General features: G+C 48.5%; 1 protein-coding gene across 6 annotated transcripts in view; it reads right to left on the minus strand.

The window, feature by feature from the left end:
• The window catches only part of SCAF8 (SR-related CTD associated factor 8), a 766315-nt gene that overhangs the window by 638963 nt on the left and 106188 nt on the right, over nucleotides 1-21164 (minus strand). For all 6 annotated transcript variants that reach the window (XR_010176108.1, XR_010176106.1, XR_010176107.1 and 3 more), the window contains one exon: nucleotides 7271-7354. Coding sequence is in view for 3 of the 6 variants with exons in the window: in XM_063917713.1 (XP_063773783.1) it covers nucleotides 7271-7354 (84 nt within the window). In the remaining 3 variants the exon portion in view is untranslated. The remainder of the gene's footprint in view (nucleotides 1-7270; nucleotides 7355-21164) is intronic.

Raw genomic sequence — 21164 nt, forward strand, 5'->3', positions numbered from 1 at the left:
GCCATGCCGTCAAACGCAGCCGCGGTAAGTCTTGGAACAGACAAGGCCCCTGCTGGAGCAGGTCCTTTCTTAAAGGTAGAGGCCACGGTTCTTCCGTGAGCATCTCTTGAAGTTCCGGGTACCAAGTCTTGACCCATCCGGAACCACGAGTATCGTTCTTACTCATCTCCTTCTTATGATTCTCAGTACTTTTGGTATGAGATGCATAGGAGGGAACACATACCCTGACTGGTACACCCACAGTGTTACCAGAGCGTCCACCGCTATTGCCTGAGGGTCCCTTGACCTGGCGCAATATTTGTCTAGTTTTTTGTTCAGGCGGGACGCCATCATGTCCACCTTTGGTTTTTCCCAACGGTTTACAATCATGTGGAAGACTTCCCGCTGAAGTCCCCACTCTCCCGGGTGGAGGTTATGCCTGCTGAGGAAGTTTGCTTCCCAGTTTTCCACTCCCGGAATTAACACTGCTGAGAGTGTTATCACATGATTTTTCGCCCAGCGAAGAATCCTTGCAGTTTCTGCCATTTCCCTCCTGCTTCATGTGCCGCCCTGTCTGTTTACGTGGGCGACTGCCGTGATGTTGTCCCACTGGATCAATACCGGCTAACCTTGAAGCAGAGGTCTTGCTAAGCTTAGAGCCTTGTAAATTGCCCTTAGCTCCAGTATATTTATGTGGAGAGAAATCTCCAGACTTGATCACACTCCCTGGAAATTTTTTCCTTGTGTGACTGCTCCCCAGCCACTCAGGCTGGCATCCGTGGTCACCAGGACCCAGTCCTGAATGTCGAATCTGCGGCCCTTTCATAGATGAGCACTCTGCAGCCACCGCAGAAGAAAACACCCTTGTCCTTGGAGACAGGGTTATCCGCTGATGCATCTGAAGATGCGATCCGGACCATTTTCCCAGCAGATTCCACTGAAAGGTTCTTGCGTGAAATCTACCGAATGGGATCGCTTTGTAAGAAACCACCATTTTTCACAGGACCCTTGTGCAATGATGCACTGATACTTTTCCTGGTTTTAGGAGGTTCCTGACTAGCTCGGATAACTCCCTGGTCTTCTTCTCCGGGAGAAAACATCCTTTTCTGGACTGTGTCCAGAATCATTCCTAGGAACATTAGACGTGTCGTCGGAAAAAGCTGCGATTTTGGAATATTTAGAATCCACTCGTGCTGTCGTAGAACTACTTGAGATAGTGCTACTCCGACCGCCAACTGTTCTCTGGACCTTGCCCTTATCAGGAAAGCGTCCATATTTCTTTTAGGAAGAATCATCATTTCGGCCATTACCATGGTAAAGACCCGGGGTGCCGTGGACAATCCAAACGGCAGCGTCTGAACTGATAGTGACAGTTCTGTACCATGAACCTGAGATACCCTTGGTGAGAAGGGCAAAATTTGGACATGTAGGTAAGAGTCCCTGATATCCAGTGACACCATATCGTCCTGGTTCGCTATCACTGCTCTGAGTGACTCCATCTTGATTTGAACCCTTGTATGTAATTGTTCAAATCTTTTAGATCTCACCGAGCCGTTTGGCTTCAGTACCACAATATAGTGTGGAATAATACCCCTTCCCTTGTTGTAGGAGGGGTACTTTAATTATCACCTGCTGGGAATACAGCCTGTGAATTTTTTTCCAATACTGCCTCCCTGTCGGAGGGAGACGTTGGTAAAGCAGACTTCAGGAACTTGTGAGGGGAAGACGTCTCGAATTTCCAATGTACACCTGGGATACTACGTGTAGGATCCAGGAGTCCACTTGCGAGTGAGCCCACTGCGTGCTGAAACTCTTGAGATGACCCCCCACCGCACCTGAGTCCGCTTGTATGGCCCCAGCGTCATGCTGCGGACTTGGCAGAAGCTGTGGAGGACTTCTGTTCCTGGGAATGGGCTGCCTGCTGCAGTCTTCTTCCCTTTCCTCTAACCCTGGGCAGATATGACTGGCCTTTTGCCCGCCTGCCTTTATGGGTACGAAAAGACTGAGACTGAAAAGACTGTGTCCTTTTCTGCTGAGATGTGACTTGGGGTAACAAAAGTGGATTTTCCAGCTGTTGCCATGGCCACCAGGTCCGATGGACCGCCCCTTTATACGGCAATACTTCCATGTGCCGTCTGGAATCTGCATCACCTGACCACTGTCGTGTCTATAAACATCGTCTGGCAGATATGGACATCACATCTACTCTTGATGCCAGAATGCAAATATCCCTCTGCGCATCTCGCATATATAGAAATGCATCCTTAAAATGCTCTATAGTCAATAAAAAATTGTTCCTGTCAAGGGTATCAATATTTTCAGTCAGGAAATCCGACCAAGCCCCCCCAGCGCTGCACATCCAGGCTGAGGCGATTGTTGGTCGTAGTATAACACCAGTATGTGTGTATATACTTTTTAGGATATTTTTCAGCTTCCTATCAGCTGGCTCTTTGAGGGCGGCCGTATCAGGAGACGGTAACGCCACTTGTTTTTATAAGCGTGTGAGCGCCTTATCCACCCTAAGGTGTGTTTCCCAACTCGCCCTCACTTCTGGCGGGAAAGGGTATACCTCCAATAATTTTCTATCGGAGGAAACCCACGTATCATCACACACTTTAATTTATCTGATTCAGGAAAAACTACAAGTAGATTATTCCCACCCTACATAATACCCTTATTTGTGGTACTTGTAGTATCAGAAATATGTAACACCTCCTTCATTGCCCTTAACATGTAACGTGTGGCCCTAAAGGAAAATACGTTTGTTTCTTCACCGTCGACACTGAAGTCAGTGTCCGTGTCTGTGTCGACCAACTGAGGTAAATGGGCGTTTTTACAAGCCCCTGACGGTGTCTGAGACGCCTGGACAGGTACTAATTTGTTTGCCGGCCGTCTCATGTCGTCAACCGACCTTGCATTGTGTTGACATTATCACGTAATTCCTAAATAAGCCATCCATTCCGGTGTCGACTCCCTAGAGAGTGACATCACCAATACAGGCAATTTGCTCCGCCTCCTCACCAACATCGTCCCCCTACATGTCGACACACACGTACCGACACACAGCACACACACAGGGAATGCTCTGATAGAGGACAGGACCCCACTAGCCCTTTGGGGAGACAGAGGGAGAGTTTGCCAGCACACACCAAAAACGCTATAATTATACAGGGACAACCCCTTATACAAGTGTTTTCCCTTATAGCATTTTCACATATGTAATCATATCGCCAAATAAGTGCCCCCCCTCTCTGTTTTAACCCTGTTTCTGTAGTGCAGTGCAGGGGAGAGCCTGGGAGCCTTCCTCACAGCAGAGCTGAGCAGGAAAATGGCGCCGTGTGCTGAGGAGAATAGGCCCCGCCCCCTAAAACGGCGGGCTCTTCTCCCGGAGTTTGTGAGATCTGGCAGGGGTTAAATACATCCATATAGCCTCAAGGGCTATATGTGATGTATTTTAGCCATAAAAAAGGTATAATACATTGCTGCCCAGGGCGCCCCCCCCCAGCGCCCTGCACCCTCAGTGACCGCTGGTATGAAGTGTGCTGACAACAATGGCGCACAGCTGCAGTGCTGTGCGCTACCTTATGAAGACTGAAAGTCTTCTGCCGCCTGTTTCTGGACCTCTGGACCTCTTCAACTTCGGCATCTGCAAGGGGGGTCGGCGGCACGGCTCCGGGACGAACCCCAGGGTGAGACCTGTGTTCCAACTCCCTCTGGAGCTAATGGTGTCCAGTAGCCTAAGAAGCAAATCCATCCTGCACGCAGGTGAGTTTACTTCTCTCCCCTAAGTCCCTCGTAGCAGTGAGCCTGTTGCCAGCAGGACTCACTGAAAATAAAAACCCTAACTTAAACTTTTATTCTAAGCAGCTCAGGAGAGCCACCTAGATTGCACCCTTCTCGGCCGGGCACAAAGATCTAACTGAGGCTTGGAGGAGGGTCATAGGGGGAGGAGCCAGTGCACACCACCTGATCCTAAAGCTTTTATTATTGTGCCCTGTCTCCTGCGGAGCCGCTAAACCCCCATGGTCCTGACGGAGTCCCCAGCATCCACTTAAGACGTTAGAGAAAATACGGTGCTTTCTTAGGCTGTGAGGGAACCTGAGGTAAAAATGTCGACTTCCCAGCTGTCGCTGTGGAAACGAGGTCCGAGAGACCGTCCCCAAACAATTCCTCACCCTTGTAAGGCAAAACCTCCATGTGCCTTTTAGAATCCGCATCACCTGTCCACTGCCGAGTCCATAATACTCTCCTGGCAGAAATGGACATTGCATTTATTCTAGATGCCAGCCGGCAAATATCCCTCTGTGCATCTCTCATATATAAGACTACGTCTTTAATATGCTCTATGGTTAGCAATATAGTGTCCCTGTCAAGGGAATCAATGTTATCAGACAGGGAATCAGACCACGCTGCTGCAGCACTGCACATCCATGCTGAAGTAATAGCAGGTCTCAGTATAGTACCTGAGTGTGTATATACAGACTTCAGGATAGCCTCCTGCTTTCTATCCGCAGGCTCCTTTAAGGCGGCCGTATCCTGAGACGGTAGTGCCACCTTTTTTGACAAGCGTGTGAGCGCTTTATCCACCCTTGGGGATGTCTCCCAACGTACCCTGTCCTCTGGCGGGAAAGGGTACGCCATTAGTAACTTTTTAGAAATCACTAGTTTTTTATCAGGGGAAGCCCACGCTTCTTCACACACTTCATTTAACTCATCTGATGGGGGAAAAACCACTGGTTGCTTTTTTTCCCCAAACATAATACCCTTTTTAGTGGTACCTGGGTTAATGTCAGAAATGTGCAACACATTTTTCATTGCCGTAATCATGCAACGGATGGCCCTAGTGGAATGTACATTAGTCTCGTCGTCGTCGACACTGGAGTCAGACTCCGTGTCGACATCTGTGTCTGCCATCTGAGGTAGCGGCCGTTTTTGAGCCCCTGATGGCCTTTGAGACGCCTGGGCAGGCACTGGCTGAGAAGCCGGCTGTCCCACAGCTGTTATGTCATCGAACCTTTTATGTAAGGAGTTGACACTGTCGGTTAATACCTTCCACATATCCATCCACTCTGGTGTCGACCCCGCAGGGGGTGACATCACATTTATCGGCACCTGCTCCGCCTCCACATGAGCCTCCTCATCAAACATGTCGACACAGCCGTACCGACACACCGCACACACACAGGGAATGCTCTGACTGAGGACAGGACCCCACAAAGTCCTTTGGGGAGACAGAGAGAGAGTATGCCAGCACACACCACAGCGCTATATAAACAGGGATTTACACTACACAAAGTGATTTTCCCTATAGCAGCTATACAATACAGTTTTGCGCCTAAATTTAGTGCCCCCCCTCTCTTTTTTACCCTTTGAGCCTGGAAACTGCAGGGGAGAGCTTGGGGAGCTGTCTTCCAGCGGAGCTGTGAAAAGGAAATGGCGCCAGTGTGCTTCTCCCGCTCTTTTATTAATATTATGGCAGGGGATTTTTACACATATATAGTTTATCAGACTATATTATGTGTTGTTTTGCCAATTTAAGGTACTCTAATTGCAGCCCAGGGCGCCCCCCCAGCGCCCTGCACCCATCAGTGACCGGAGTATGTGGTGTGCATAGGGAGCAATGGCGCACAGCTGCAGTGCTGTGCGCTACCTTAATGAAGACCGGAGTCTTCAGCCGCCGATTTCCAGGACGTTCTTCTTGCTTCTGGCTCTGCAAGGGGGACGGCGGCGCGGCTCCGGGACCGGACGACCGAGGCTGGGCCTGTATTCGATCCCTCTGGAGCTAATGGTGTCCAGTAGCCTAGAAGCCCAAGCTAGCTGCAAGCAGGTAGGTTCGCTTCTCTCCCCTAAGTCCCTCGTAGCAGTGAGTCTGTTGCCAGCAGATCTCACTGTTAATAAAAAACCTAATAAATACTTTCTTTACTAGAAGCTCAGGAGAGCCCCTAGTGTGCAACCAGCTCGAGCCGGGCACAGATTCTAACTGAGGTCTGGAGGAGGGGCATAGAGGGTGGAGCCAGTGCACACCAGTAGTCCTAATTCTTTCTTAGAGTGCCCAGTCTCCTGCGGAGCCCGTCTATTCCCCATGGTCCTGACGGAGTTCCCAGCATCCACTAGGACGTCAGAGAAATAATATTTATTCCTTCTGATTTATTAGTGGGTTGTCTGTGGTTTCCAAAGACTGTGAGAAATGTAGTGGTATAGAAAACAAATCAGGTCATGTTTTAGCATATAATATATTTTTAATATGAATCATTTAACCACTGTTTCCATTTTTTAGCCAGGTTATCCTCAAAGAGTGATCAGGATCAGTAGGTGAGCCAACACGTTTGAATCATTTTACAGATTAAAAAGATCAGAATAAAGAAGGAAAATGAGGATGATTGACAGAACATAGTAATGTTTTATCCTACAAATACTATACACTATCCTACAAATATTATACCCAATATACTATTTGTAGTTTTATCCTACAAATAGGGGTGTATTAAATAACTGTCGGACAGACGGCAGCTTCCGACAGAAATAGGTCGGAAGGGGTTCCGACCTATTCAATAGGGGCTGGTTTTTTCAGACAAATCGGGAATTCCCGAATTGTCGGAAAACATGTGGATCGTCGGAATAGCCGCCGATCCACGTGCTTCTGTAGGAAATGGAGCCAAATCCGACAGGTTTTGGTCCCCTTCCAGACAAACTCAATCCGACTTGAAAACAAGCCAGACTGAGGTGAGGAGAGAAGAGGTGCTGCGGGCGGCTGGGGGAGCTGAGATCGACGGCCGGCGGGGGGACATGTCTGCGGCGGCGGGGGGAGGCACTGTAGGGAGAGAGGTGCCGACGGCCAGGCACCTCTCTCCCTGCAGCGCCTCTTCCCGCCGCCGCAGACATGTCCCCCTGCCGGCCGCCGATCTCTGCTCCACCGCGGCCTGCAGGAACCTCTTTCCATGCAGCGACACCCCCCGCTGCCCCAGACATGTCCCCTCGCAGCCAGCTCCGGTCGTTGATCTCTGCTCCCCCCGCTGCCCAGCTTACCCCGCTGCCGTCCTGCTCAAGGCCGCCGCCATCTGCACTCCTGGCCGCTGAAGGACTTCAGCGGCAGGACAGGACCCTGTGTACGGCCAAATCCGACAGTCGGATTTGGCCATCCATTGAATAGGGGTTGTCGGATTCATTCCGACAACTGCATGTCGGAATGGATCCGACACTTGTTGAATATAACCCATAGTGGGCAAAGCACAGGAATTGCATCAATCAGAAACATAAAGAGAAGCATAAAAAATAGTATTACATCTAGTACCTTTATGGCTTTAATTGCAGCCTTGGTGATCTGTGTCATTTTAGCCTTGGAAATTGGAGGCTTGTAGTCATTGAGCGAGTATAACTGTAAAGACAAAGACAAACAAATTGGATGAGTATCAACTAGTGCTACCTCAGTCTCCAGTGTAGCAAACATCTTGGGCTTTTCACACATGGAAGAATTAACATGAATAAATCGTAACATGAATAATTCCTCCAACAATGTTCCATGTGTGGTGATAAACTGGTGACTAAACTAACTAAAATCAGCTTAATTCTTATTACAAATATTGGAAAATATGGCTGATAACAAGCTGTATGATGTGTGGGTAGTAGTGTGAGTAGTAGCTAGCTCACTAAGCTGATCAGAATGCCAGGTAATACAGTTGAACAAATATGTACAATTTAACTTGTTTTGTAACTAAAATAAGATTTTACTTACCGATAAATCTATTTCTCGTAGTCCGTAGTGGATGCTGGGGACTCCGTCAGGACCATGGGGAATAGCGGCTCCGCAGGAGACAGGGCACAAAAGTAAAAGCTTTAGGATCAGGTGGTGTGCACTGGCTCCTCCCCCTATGACCCTCCTCCAAGCCTCAGTTAGGATACTGTGCCCGGACGAGCGTACACAATAAGGAAGGATTTTGAATCCCGGGTAAGACTCATACCAGCCACACCAATCACACTGTACAACCTGTGATCTGAACCCAGTTAACAGCATGATAAGAGCGGAGCCTCTGAAAAGATGGCTCACAACAATAATAACCCGATTTTTGTAACAATAACTATGTACAAGTATTGCAGACAATCCGCACTTGGGATGGGCGCCCAGCATCCACTACGGACTACGAGAAATAGATTTATCGGTAAGTAAAATCTTATTTTCTCTGACGTCCTAGTGGATGCTGGGGACTCCGTCAGGACCATGGGGATTATACCAAAGCTCCCAAACGGGCGGGAGAGTGCGGATGACTCTGCAGCACCGAATGAGAGAACTCCAGGTCCTCTTTAGCCAGGGTATCAAATTTGTAGAATTTTACAAACGTGTTCTCCCCCGACCACGTAGCTGCTCGGCAGAGTTGTAATGCCGAGACCCCTCGGGCAGCCGCCCAGGATGAGCCCACCTTCCTTGTGGAATGGGCCTTGACAGATTTAGGCTGTGGCAGGCCTGCCACAGAATGTGCAAGTTGAAATGTGCTACAAATCCAACGAGCAATCGTCTGCTTAGAAGCAAGAGCACCCAGTTTGTTGGGTGCATACAGGATAACAGCGAGTCAGTTTTCCTGACTCCAGCCGTCCTGGAAACCTATATTTTCAGGGCCCTGACAACATCTAGCAACTTGGAGTCCTCCAAGTCCCTAGTAGCCGCAGGTACCACAATAAGCTGGTTCAGGTGAAACGCTGACACCACCTTAGGAAGAAACTGGGGACGAGTCCGCAGCTCTGCCCTGTCCGAATGGACAATCAGATATGGCTTTTGTGAGACAAAGCAGCCAATTCTGACACTCGCCTGGCCGAGGCCAGGGCCAACAGCATGGTCACTTTTCATGTGAGATATTTCAAATCCACAGATTTGAGCGGTTTAAAATGTGATTTGAGGAATCCCAGAACTACGTTGAGATCCCACAGTGCCACTGGAGGCACAAAAAAGGGGTTGTATATGCAATACTCCCTTGACAAACTTCTGGACTTCAGGAACTGAAGCCAATTCTTTCTGGAAGAAAATTGACAGGGCCGAAATTTGAACCTTAATGGACCCCAATTTGAAGCGCATAGACACTCCTGTTTGCAGGAAATGCAGGAATCGACCGAGTTGAAATTTCTTCGTGGGGCCTTCCTGGCCTCACACCACGCAACATATTTTCGCCACATGTGGTGATAATGTTTTGCGGTCACCTCCTTCCTGGCTTTGACCAGGGTAGGAATGACCTCTTCCGGAATGCCTTTTTCCCTTAGGATCTGGCGTTCCACCGCCATGCCGTCAAACGCAGCCGCGGTAAGTCTTGGAACAGACCTTGTACTTGCTGAAGCAAGTCCCTTCTTAGCGGCAGAGGCCATGAGTCCTCTGTGAGCATTTCTTGAAGTTCCGGGTGCCACGTCCTTCTTGGCCAATCCGGAGCCACGAGTATAGTTCTTACTCCTCTACGTCTTATAATTCTCAGTACCTTTGTTATGAGAAGCAGAGGAGGGAACACATACACCGACTGGTACACCCACGGTGTTACCAGAACGTCCACAGATATTGCTTGAGGGTCTCTTGACCTGGCGCAATACCTGTCCAGTTTTTTGTTCAGGCGGGACGCCATCATGTCCACCTTTGGTCTTTCCCAACGGTTCACAATCATGTGGAATACTTCCCGATGAAGTCCCCACTCTCCCGGGTGGAGGTCGTGCCTGCTGAGGAAGTCTGCTTCCCAGTTGCCCACTCCCGGAATGAACACTGCTGACAGTGCTATCACATGATTTTTCGCCCAGCGAAGAATCCTTGCAGTTTCTGCCATTGCCCTCCTGCTTCTTGTGCCGCCCTGTCTGTTTACGTGGGCGACTGCCGTGATGTTGTCCCACTGGATCAATACCGGCTGACCTTGAAGCAGAGGTCTTGCTAAGCTTAGAACATTGTAAATTGCCCTTAGCTCCAGTATATTTATGTGGAGAGAAGTCTCCAGACTTGATCACACTCCCTGGAAATTTTTTCCCTGTGTGACTGCTCCCCAGCCTCTCAGGCTGGCATCCGTGGTCACCAGGACCCAGTCCTGAATGCCGAATCTGCGGCCCTTTAGTAGATGAGCACTCTGCAGCCACCGCAGAAGAAACACCCTTGTCCTTGGAGACAGGGTTATCCGCTGATGCATCTGAAGATGCGATCCGGACCATTTTTCCAGCAGATCCCACTGAAAAGTTCTTGCGTGAAATCTACCAAATGGAATCGCTTCGTAAGAAGCCACCATTTTTCCCAGGACCCTTGTGCAATGATGCACTGACACTTTTCCTGGTTTTAGGAGGTTCCTGACTAGCTCGGATAACTCCCTGGCTTTCTTCTCCGGGAGAAACACCTTTTTCTGGACTGTGTCCAGAATCATCCCTAGGAACAGCAGACGTGTCGTCGGAAACAGCTGCGGTTTTGGAATATTTAGAATCCACCCGTGCTGTCGTAGAACTACTTGAGATAGTGCTACTCCGACCTCCAACTGTTCTCTGGACCTTGCCCCTATCAGGAGATCGTCCATTTTCTTTGAAGAAGAATCATCATTTCGGCCATTACCTTGGTAAGGACCCGGGGTGCCGTGGACAATCCAACCGGCAGCGTCTGAAACTGATAGTGACAGTTCTGTACCACGAACCTGAGGTACCCTTGGTGAGAAGGGCAAATTGGGACATGGAGGTAAGCATCCCTGATGTCCCGGGACACCATATAGTCCCCTTCTTCCTGGTTCGCTATCACTGCTCTGAGTGACTCCATCTTGATTTGAACCTTTGTATGTAAGTGTTCAACTATTTCTGATTTAGAATAGGTCTCACCGAGCCGTCTGGCTTCAGTACCACAATATAGTGTGGAATAATACCCCTTTACTTGTTGTAGGAGGGGTACTTTGATTATCACCTGCTGGGAATACAGCTTGTGAATTGTTTCCACTACTGCCTCCCTGTCGGAGGGAGACGTTGGTAAAGCAGACTTCAGGAACCTGCGAGGGGGAGACGTCTCGAATTTCCAATCTGTACCCCTGGGATACTACTTGTAGGATCCAGGGGTCCACTTGCGAGTGAGCCCACTGCGTGCTGAAACTCTTGAGACGACCCCCCCCACCGCACCTGAGTCCGCTTGTACGGCCCCAGCGTCATGCTGAGGACTTGGCAGAAGCGGTTGAGGGCTTCTGTTTCTGGGAATGGGCTGCCTGCTGCAGTCTTCTTCCCTTTCCTCTATCCCATGGCAGATATGACTGGCCTTTTGCCCGCTTGCCCTTATGGGGACGAAAGGACTGAGGCTGAAAAGACGTATTTTTCTCCTTTATACGGCAATACTTCCATGTGCCGTTTGGAATCTGCATCACCTGACCACTGTCGTGTCCATAAACAACTTCTGGCAGATATGGACATCGCACTTACTCTTGATGCCAGAGTGCAAATATCCCTCTGTGCATCTCGCATATATAGAAATGCATCCTTTAAATGCTCTATAGTCAATAAAATACTGTCCCTGTCAAGGGTATCAATATTTTCAGTCAGGGAATCCGACCAAGCCACCCCAGCGCTGCACATCCAGGCTGAGGCGATCGCTGGTCGCAGTATAACACCAGTATGTGTGTATATACTTTTTAGGATATTTTCCAGCCTCCTATCAGCTGGCTCCTTGAGGGCGGCCCTATCTGGAGACGGTACCGCCACTTGTTTTGATAAGCGTATGAGCGCCTTATCCACCCTAAGGGGTGTTTCCCAACGCGCCCTAACTTCTGGCGGGAAAGGGTATACCGCCAATAATTTTCTATCGGGGGAAACCCACGCATCATCACACACTTCATTTAATTTATCTGATTCAGGAAAAACTACAGGTAGTTTTTTCACACTCCACATAATACCCTTTTTTGTGGTACTTGTTGTATCAGAAATATGTAACACCTCCTTCATTGCCCTTAACAAGTAACGTGTGGCCCTAAAGGAAAATACGTTTGTTTCTTCACCGTCGACACTGGAGTCAGTGTCCGTGTCTGTGTCGACCGACTGAGGTAAAAGGACGTTTTAACGCCCCTGACGGTGTTTGAGACGCCTGGACAGGTACTAATTGGTTTGCCGGCCGTCTCATGTCGTCAACCGACCTTGCAGCGTGTTGACATTATCACGTAATTCCTTAAATAAGCCATCCATTCCGGTGTCGACTCCCTAGAGAGTGACATCACCATTACAGGCAATTGCTCCGCCTCCTCACCAACATCGTCCTCATACATGTCGACACACACGTACCGACACACAGCACACACACAGGGAATGCTCTGATAGAGGACAGGACCCCACTAGCCCTTTGGGGAGACAGAGGGAGAGTTTGCCAGCACACACCAAAAACGCTATAATTATACAGGGACAACCTTTATATAAGTGTTTTTCCCTTATAGCATTTTAAATAAGAATTTACTTACCGATAATTCTATTTCTCGGAGTCCGTAGTGGATGCTGGGGTTCCTGAAAGGACCATGGGGAATAGCGGCTCCGCAGGAGACAGGGCACAAAAAGTAAAGCTTTAGGATCAGGTGGTGTGCACTGGCTCCTCCCCCTATGACCCTCCTCCAAGCCTCAGTTAGGTACTGTGCCCGGACGAGCGTACACAATAAGGAAGGATTTATGAATCCCGGGTAAGACTCATACCAGCCACACCAATCACACTGTACAACCTGTGATCTGAACCCAGTTAACAGTATGATAACAGCGGAGCCTCTGAAAAGATGGCTCACAACAATAATAACCCGATTTTTGTAACTATGTACAAGTAATGCAGATAATCCGCACTTGGGATGGGCGCCCAGCATCCACTACGGACTCCGAGAAATAGAATTATCGGTAAGTAAATTCTTATTTTCTCTATTGTCCTAGTGGATGCTGGGGTTCCTGAAAGGACCATGGGGATTATACCAAAGCTCCCAAACGGGCGGGAGAGTGTGGATGACTCTGCAGCACCGAATGAGAGAACTCCAGGTCCTCCTTAGCCAGGGTATCAAATTTGTAGGATTTTACAAACGTGTTTGCCCCTGACTAAATAGCCGCTCGGCAAAGTTGTAAAGCCGAGACCCCTCGGGCAGCCGCCCAAGATGAGCCCACCTTCCTTGTGGAATGGGCATTTACATATTTTGGCTGTGGCAGGCCTGCCACAGAATGTGCAAGCTGAATTGTATTACACATCCAACTAGCAAAAGTCTGCTTAAAAGCAAGAGCACCCAGTTTGTTGGGTGCATACAGGATAACAGCAAGTCAGTTTTCCTGACTCCAGCCGTCCTGGAACCTATATTTTCAGGGCCCTGACCACATCTAGCAACTTGGAGTCCTCCCAGTCCCTAGTAGGCGCAAGACACCACAATAAGCTGGTTCAGGTGAAACACTGACACCACCTTAGGGAGAGAACTGGGGACGAGTCCGCAGCTCTGCCCTGTCCGAATGGACAAACAGATATGGGCTTTTTTGAGAAAAAAACCACCAATTTGACACTCGCCTGGTCCAGGCCAGGTCCAAGAGCATGTTCACTTTTCATGTGAGATGCTTCAAATCCACAGATTTGACTGGTTTTAAATAGAGATGAGCGCCTGAAATTTTTCGGGTTTTGTGTTTTGGTTTTGGGTTCGGTTCCGCGGCCGTGTTTTGGGTTCGAACGCGTTTTGGCAAAACCTCACCGAATTTTTTTTGTCGGATTCGGGTGTGTTTTGGATTCGGGTGTTTTTTTCAAAAAACACTAAAAAACAGCTTAAATCATAGAATTTGGGGGTCATTTTGATCCCAAAGTATTATTAACCTCAAAAACCATAATTTACACTCATTTTCAGTCTATTCTGAATACCTCACACCTCACAATATTATTTTTAGTCCTAAAATTTGCACCGAGGTCGCTGTGTGAGTAAGATAAGCGACCCTAGTGGCCGACACAAACACCGGGCCCATCTAGGAGTGGCACTGCAGTGTCACGCAGGATGTCCCTTCCAAAAAACCCTCCCCAAACAGCACATGACGCAAAGAAAAAAAGAGGCGCAATGAGGTAGCTGACTGTGTGAGTAAGATTAGCGACCCTAGTGGCCGACACAAACACCGGGCCCATCTAGGAGTGGCACTGCAGTGTCACGCAGGATGTCCCTTCCAAAAAACCCTCCCCAAACAGCACATGACGCAAAGAAAAAAAGAGGCGCAATGAGGTAGCTGTGTGAGTAAGATTAGCGACCCTAGTGGCCGACACAAACACCGGGCCCATCTAGGAGTGGCACTGCAGTGTCACGCAGGATGTCCCTTCCAAAAAACCCTCCCCAATCAGCACATGATGCAAAGAAAAAGAAAAGAAAAAAGAGGTGCAAGATGGAATTGTCCTTGGGCCCTCCCACCCACCCTTATGTTGTATAAACAAAACAGGACATGCACACTTTAACCAACCCATCATTTCAGTGACAGGGTCTGCCACACGACTGTGACTGATATGACGGGTTGGTTTGGACCCCCCCCAAAAAAGAAGCAATTAATCTCTCCTTGCACAAACTGGCTCTACAGAGGCAAGATGTCCACCTCATCTTCACCCTCCGATATATCACCGTGTACATCCCCCTCCTCACAGATTATCAATTCGTCCCCACTGGAATCCACCATCTCAGCTCCCTGTGTACTTTGTGGAGGCAATTGCTGCTGGTCAATGTCTCCGCGGAGGAATTGATTATAATTCATTTTAATGAACATCATCTTCTCCACATTTTCTGGATGTAACCTCGTACGCCGATTGCTGACAAGGTGAGCGGCGGCACTAAACACTCTTTCGGAGTACACACTTGTGGGAGGGCAACTTAGGTAGAATAAAGCCAGTTTGTGCAAGGGCCTCCAAATTGCCTCTTTTTCCTGCCAGTATAAGTACGGACTGTGTGACGTGCCTACTTGGATGCGGTCACTCATATAATCCTCCACCATTCTATCAATGTTGAGAGAATCATATGCAGTGACAGTAGACGACATGTCCGTAATCGTTGTCAGGTCCTTCAGTCCGGACCAGATGTCAGCATCAGCAGTCGCTCCAGACTGCCCTGCATCACCGCCAGCGGGTGGGCTCGGAATTCTGAGCCTTTTCCTCGCACCCCCAGTTGCGGGAGAATGTGAAGGAGGAGATGTTGACAGGTCGCGTTCCGCTTGACTTGACAATTTTGTCACCAGCAGGTCTTTCAACCCCAGCAGACCTGTGTCTGCCGGAAAGAGAGATCCAAGGTAGGCTTTAAATCTAGGATCGAGCACGGTGGCCAAAATGTAGTGCTCTGATTTCAACAGATTGACCACCCGTGAATCCTTGTTAAGCGAATTAAGGGCTGCATCCACAAGTCCCACATGCCTAGCGGAATCGCTCCCTTTTAGCTCCTTCTTCAATGCCTCCAGCTTCTTCTGCAAAAGCCTGATGAGGGGAATGACCTGACTCAGGCTGGCAGTGTCTGAACTGACTTCACGTGTGGCAAGTTCAAAGGGCATCAGAACCTTGCACAACGTTGAAATCATTCTCCACTGCACTTGAGACAGGTGCATTCCATCTCCTATATCGTGCTCAATTGTATAGGCTTGAATGGCCTTTTGCTGCTCCTCCAACCTCTGAAGCATATAGAGGGTTGAATTCCACCTCGTTACCACTTCTTGCTTCAGATGATGGCAGGGCAGGTTCAGTAGTTTTTGGTGGTGCTCCAGTCTTCTGTACGTGGTGCCTGTACGCCGAAAGTGTCCCGCAATTTTTCTGGCCACCGACAGCATCTCTTGCACGCCCCTGTCGTTTTTTAAAAAATTCTGCACCACCAAATTCAAGGTACCGGTATGTGCAAAACATGGGACGTGCTGGAATTTGCCCATATTTAATGCACACACAATATTGCTGGCGTTGTCCGATGCCACAAATCCACAGGAGAGTCCAATTGGGGTAAGCCATTCCGCGATGATCTTCCTCAGTTGCCGTAAGAGGTTTTCAGCTGTGTGCGTATTCTGGAAAGCGGTGATACAAAGCGTAGCCTGCCTAGGAAAGAGTTGGCGTTTGCGAGATGCTGCTACTGGTGCCGCCGCTGCTGTTCTTGCGGCGGGAGTCCATACATCTACCCAGTGGGCTGTCACAGTCATATAGTCCTGACCCTGCCCTGCTCCACTTGTCCACATGTCCGTGGTTAAGTGGACATTGGGTACAACTGCATTTTTTAGGAGACTGGTGAGTCTTTTTCTGACGTCCGTGTACATTCTCGGTATCGCCTGCCTAGAGAAGTGGAACCTAGATGGTATTTGGTAACGGGGGCACACTGCCTCAATAAATTGTCTAGTTCCCTGTGAACTAACGGCGGATACCGGACGCACGTCTAACACCAACATAGTTGTCAAGGACTCAGTTATCCGCTTTGCAGTAGGATGACTGCTGTGATATTTCATCTTCCTCGCAAAGGACTGTTGAACAGTCAATTGCTTACTGGAAGTAGTACAAGTGGGCTTACGACTTCCCCTCTGGGATGACCATCGACTCCCAGCGGCAACAACAGCAGCGCCAGCAGCAGTAGGCGTTACACGCAAGGATGCATCGGAGGAATCCCAGGCAGGAGAGGACTCGTCAGACTTGCCAGTGACATGGCCTGCAGGACTATTGGCATTCCTGGGGAAGGAGGAAATTGACACTGAGGGAGTTGGTGGGGTGGTTTGCGTGAGCTTGGTTACAAGAGGAAGGGATTTACTGGTCAGTGGACTGCTTCCGCTGTCACCCAAAGTTTTTGAACTTGTCACTGACTTATTATGAATGCGCTGCAGGTGACGTATAAGGGAGGATGTTCCGAGGTGGTTAACGTCCTTACCCCTACTTATTACAGCTTGACAAAGGGAACACACGGCTTGACACCTGTTGTCCGCATTTCTGGTGAAATACCTCCACACCGAAGAGCTGATTTTTTTTGGTATTTTCACCTGGCATGTCAACGGCCATATTCCTCCCACGGACAACAGGTGTCTCCCCGGGTGCCTGACTTAAACAAACCACCTCACCATCAGAATCCTCCTGGTCAATTTCCTCCCCAGCGCCAGCAACACCCATATCCTCCTCATCCTGGTGTACTTCAACACTGACATCTTCAATCTGACTATCAGGAACTGGACTGCGGGTGCTCCTTCCAGCACTTGCAGGGGGCGTGCAAATGGTGGAAGGCGCATGCTCTTCACGTCCAGTGTTGGGAAGGTCAGGCATCGCAACCGACACAATTGGACTCTCCTTGTGGATTTGGGATTTCAAAGAACGCACAGTTCTTTGCTGTGCTTTTGCCAGCTTGAGTCTTTTCAGTTTTCTAGCGAGAGGCTGAGTGCTTCCATCCTCATGTGAAGCTGAACCACTAGCCATGAACATAGGCCAGGGCCTCAGCCGTTCCTTGCCACTCCGTGTGGTAAATGGCATATTGGCAAGTTTACGCTTCTCCTCCGACAATTTTATTTTAGGTTTTGGAGTCCTTTTTTTACTGATATTTGGTGTTTTGGTTTTGACATGCTCTGTACTATGCCATTGGGCATCGGCCTTGGCAGACGACGTTGCTGGCATTTCATCGTCTCGGCCATGACTAGTGGCAGCAGCTTCAGCACGAGGTGGAAGTGGATCTTGATCTTTCCCTAATTTTGGAACCTCAACATTTTTGTTCTCCATATTTTAATAGGCACAACTAAAAGGCACCTCAGGTAAACAATGGAGATGGATGGATTGGATACTAGTATACAATTATGGACGGGCTGCCGAGTGCCGACACAGAGGTAGCCACAGCCGTGAACTACCGCACTGTACTGTGTCTGCTGCTAATATATAGACTGGTTGATAAAGAGATAGTATACTCGTAACTAGTATGTATGTATAAAGAAAGGAAAAAAAAACACGGTTAGGTGGTATATACAATTATGGACGGGCTGCCGAGTGCCGACACAGAGGTAGCCACAGCCGTGAACTACCGCACTGTACTGTGTCTGCTGCTAATATATAGACTGGTTGATAAAGAGATAGTATACTCGTAACTAGTATGTATGTATAAAGAAAGAAAAAAAAAACCACGGTTAGGTCACTGGTATATACAATTATGGACGGGCTGCCGAGTGCCGACACAGAGGTAGCCACAGCCGTGAACTACCGCACTGTACTGTGTCTGCTGCTAATATATAGACTGGTTGATAAAGAGATAGTATACTCGTAACTAGTATGTATGTATAAAGAAAGAAAAAAAAAACACGGTTAGGTGGTATATACAATTATGGACGGGCTGCCGAGTGCCGACACAGAGGTAGCCACAGCCGTGAACTACCGCACTGTACTGTGTCTGCTGCTAATATATAGACTGGTTGATAAAGAGATAGTATACTCGTAACTAGTATGTATGTATAAAGAAAGAAAAAAAAACCACGGTTAGGTCACTGGTATATACAATTATGGACGGGCTGCCGAGTGCCGACACAGAGGTAGCCACAGCCGTGAACTACCGCACTGTACTGTGTCTGCTGCTAATATATAGACTGGTTGATAAAGAGATAGTATACTCGTAACTAGTATGTATGTATAAAGAAAGAAAAAAAAACCACGGTTAGGTGGTATATACAATTATGGACGGGCTGCCGAGTGCCGACACAGAGGTAGCCACAGCCGTGAACTACCGCACTGTACTGTGTCTGCTGCTAATATATAGACTGGTTGATAAAGAGATAGTATACTCGTAACTAGTATGTATGTATAAAGAAAGAAAAAAAAACCACGGTTAGGTGGTATATACAATTATGGACGGGCTGCCGAGTGCCGACACAGAGGTAGCCACAGCCGTGAACTACCGCACTGTACTGTGTCTGCTGCTAATATATAGACTGGTTGATAAAGAGATAGTATACTCGTAACTAGTATGTATGTATAAAGAAAGAAAAAAAAACCACGGTTAGGTCACTGGTATATACAATTATGGACGGGCTGCCGAGTGCCGACACAGAGGTAGCCACAGCCGTGAACTACCGCACTGTACTGTGTCTGCTGCTAATATAGACTGGTTGATAAAGAGATAGTATACTACTAATATTATATACTGGTGGTCAGGTCACTGGTCACTAGTCACACTGGCAGTGGCACTCCTGCAGCAAAAGTGTGCACTGTTTAATTTTAATATAATATTATGTACTCCTGGCTCCTGCTATAACCTATAACTGGCACTGCAGTAGTGCTCCCCAGTCTCCCCCACAATTATAAGCTGTGTGAGCTGAGCAGTCAGACAGATATATAATATATATAGATGATGCAGCACACTGGCCTGAGCCTGAGCAGTGCACACAGATATGGTATGTGACTGAGTCACTGTGTGCTGTGTATCGCTTTTTTCAGGCAGAGAACGGATTATAAATAAAAGTGGTGGTCACTGGTCACTATCAGCAAAACTCTGCACTGTACACTACTGAGTACTCCTAATGCTCCCCAAAATTAGTAAATCAAGTGTCTCTCTAATCTATTCTAATTCTAAACGGAGAGGACGCCAGCCACGTCCTCTCCCTATCAATCTCAATGCACGTGTGAAAATGGCGGCGACGCGCGGCTCCTTATATAGAATCCGAGTCTCGCGATAGAATCCGAGCCTCGCGAGAATCCGACAGCGTCATGATGACGTTCGGGCGCGCTCGGGTTAACCGAGCAAGGCGGGAAGATCCGAGTCGCTCGGACCCGTGAAAAAAAACATGAAGTTCTGGCGGGTTCGGATTCAGAGAAACCGAACCCGCTCATCTCTAGTTTTAAACCAATGTGTTTTGAGGAATCCCAGAACTACGTTGAGATCCCACAGTGCCACTGGAGGCACAAAAGGGGGTTGTATATGCAATACTCCCTTGACAAACTTCTGGACTTCAGGAACTGAAGCCAATTCTTTCTGGAAGAAAAATCGACAGGGCCGAAATTTGAACCTTAATGGACCCCAATTTGAGGCCCATAGACACTCCTGTTTGCAAGAAATGCAGGAATCGACCGAGTTGAAATTTCTTCGTGGGGCCTTCCTGGCCTCACACCACGCAACATATTTTCGCCACATGTGGTGATAATGTTGTGCGGTCACCTCCTTTCTGGCTTTGACCAGGGTAGGAATGACCTCTTCCTGAATGCCTTTTCCCTTAGGATCCGGCGTTCCACCGCCATGCCGTCAAACGCAGCTGCGGTAAGTCTTGGAACAGACATGGTACTTGCTGAAACAAGTCCCTTCTTAGCGGCAGAGGCCATAAGTCCTCTGTGAGCATCTCTTGAAGTTCCGGGTACCAAGTCCTTCTTGGCCAATCCGGAGCCATGAGTATAGTTCTTACTCCTCTACGTCTTATAATTCTCAGTACCTTAGGTATGAAAAGCAGAGGATGGAACACATACACCGACTGGTACACCCACGGTGTTTCCAGAACGTCCACAGCTATTGCCTGAGGGTCTCTTAACCTGGCGCAATACCTGTCCCGTTTTTTTGTTCAGACGGGACGCCATCATGTCCACCTTTGGTAATTCCCAACGGTTTACAATTATGTGGAAAACTTCCCCATGAAGTTCCCACTCTGCCGGGTGGAGGTCGTGCCTACTGAGGAAGTCTGCTTCCCAGTTTCCATTCCCGGAATGAAACACTGCTGACAGTGCTATCACATGATTTTCCGCCCAGCGAAAAGTCCTTGCAGTTTTTGCCACTGCGCTCCTGCTTCTTGTGCCGCCCTGTCTATTTACGTGGGCGACTGCCGTGATGTTTTATCCCACTGGATCAATACCGGCTGACCTTGAAGCAGAGGTCTTGCTAAGCTTAGAGCATTATAAATTTACCCTTAGCTATATTTATGTGGAGAAAAATCTCCAGACTTGATCACACTCCCTGGAAATTTTTTCCTTGTGTGACTGCTCCCCAGCCTCTCGGGCTGGCCTCCGTGGTCACCAACATCCAAAACTGAATGCCGAATCTGCGGCCCTCTAGAAGATGAGCACTCTGTAACCACCACAGGAGAGACACCCTTGTCCTTGGATATAGGGTTATCCGCTGATGCATCTGAAGATGCGATCCGGACCATTTGTCCAGCAGATCCCACTGAAAAGTTCTTGCATGAAATCTGCCGACTGGAATTGCTTCGAAGGAAGTCACCATTTTTTTACCATGGCCCTTGTGCAATGATGCACTGATTTTAGGAGGTTCCTGACTAGCTCGGATAACTCC

This window comes from Pseudophryne corroboree, chromosome 4 (genome assembly GCF_028390025.1).
Source record: "Pseudophryne corroboree isolate aPseCor3 chromosome 4, aPseCor3.hap2, whole genome shotgun sequence".
In the NCBI taxonomy this organism is placed as follows: Eukaryota; Metazoa; Chordata; class Amphibia; order Anura; family Myobatrachidae; genus Pseudophryne; species Pseudophryne corroboree.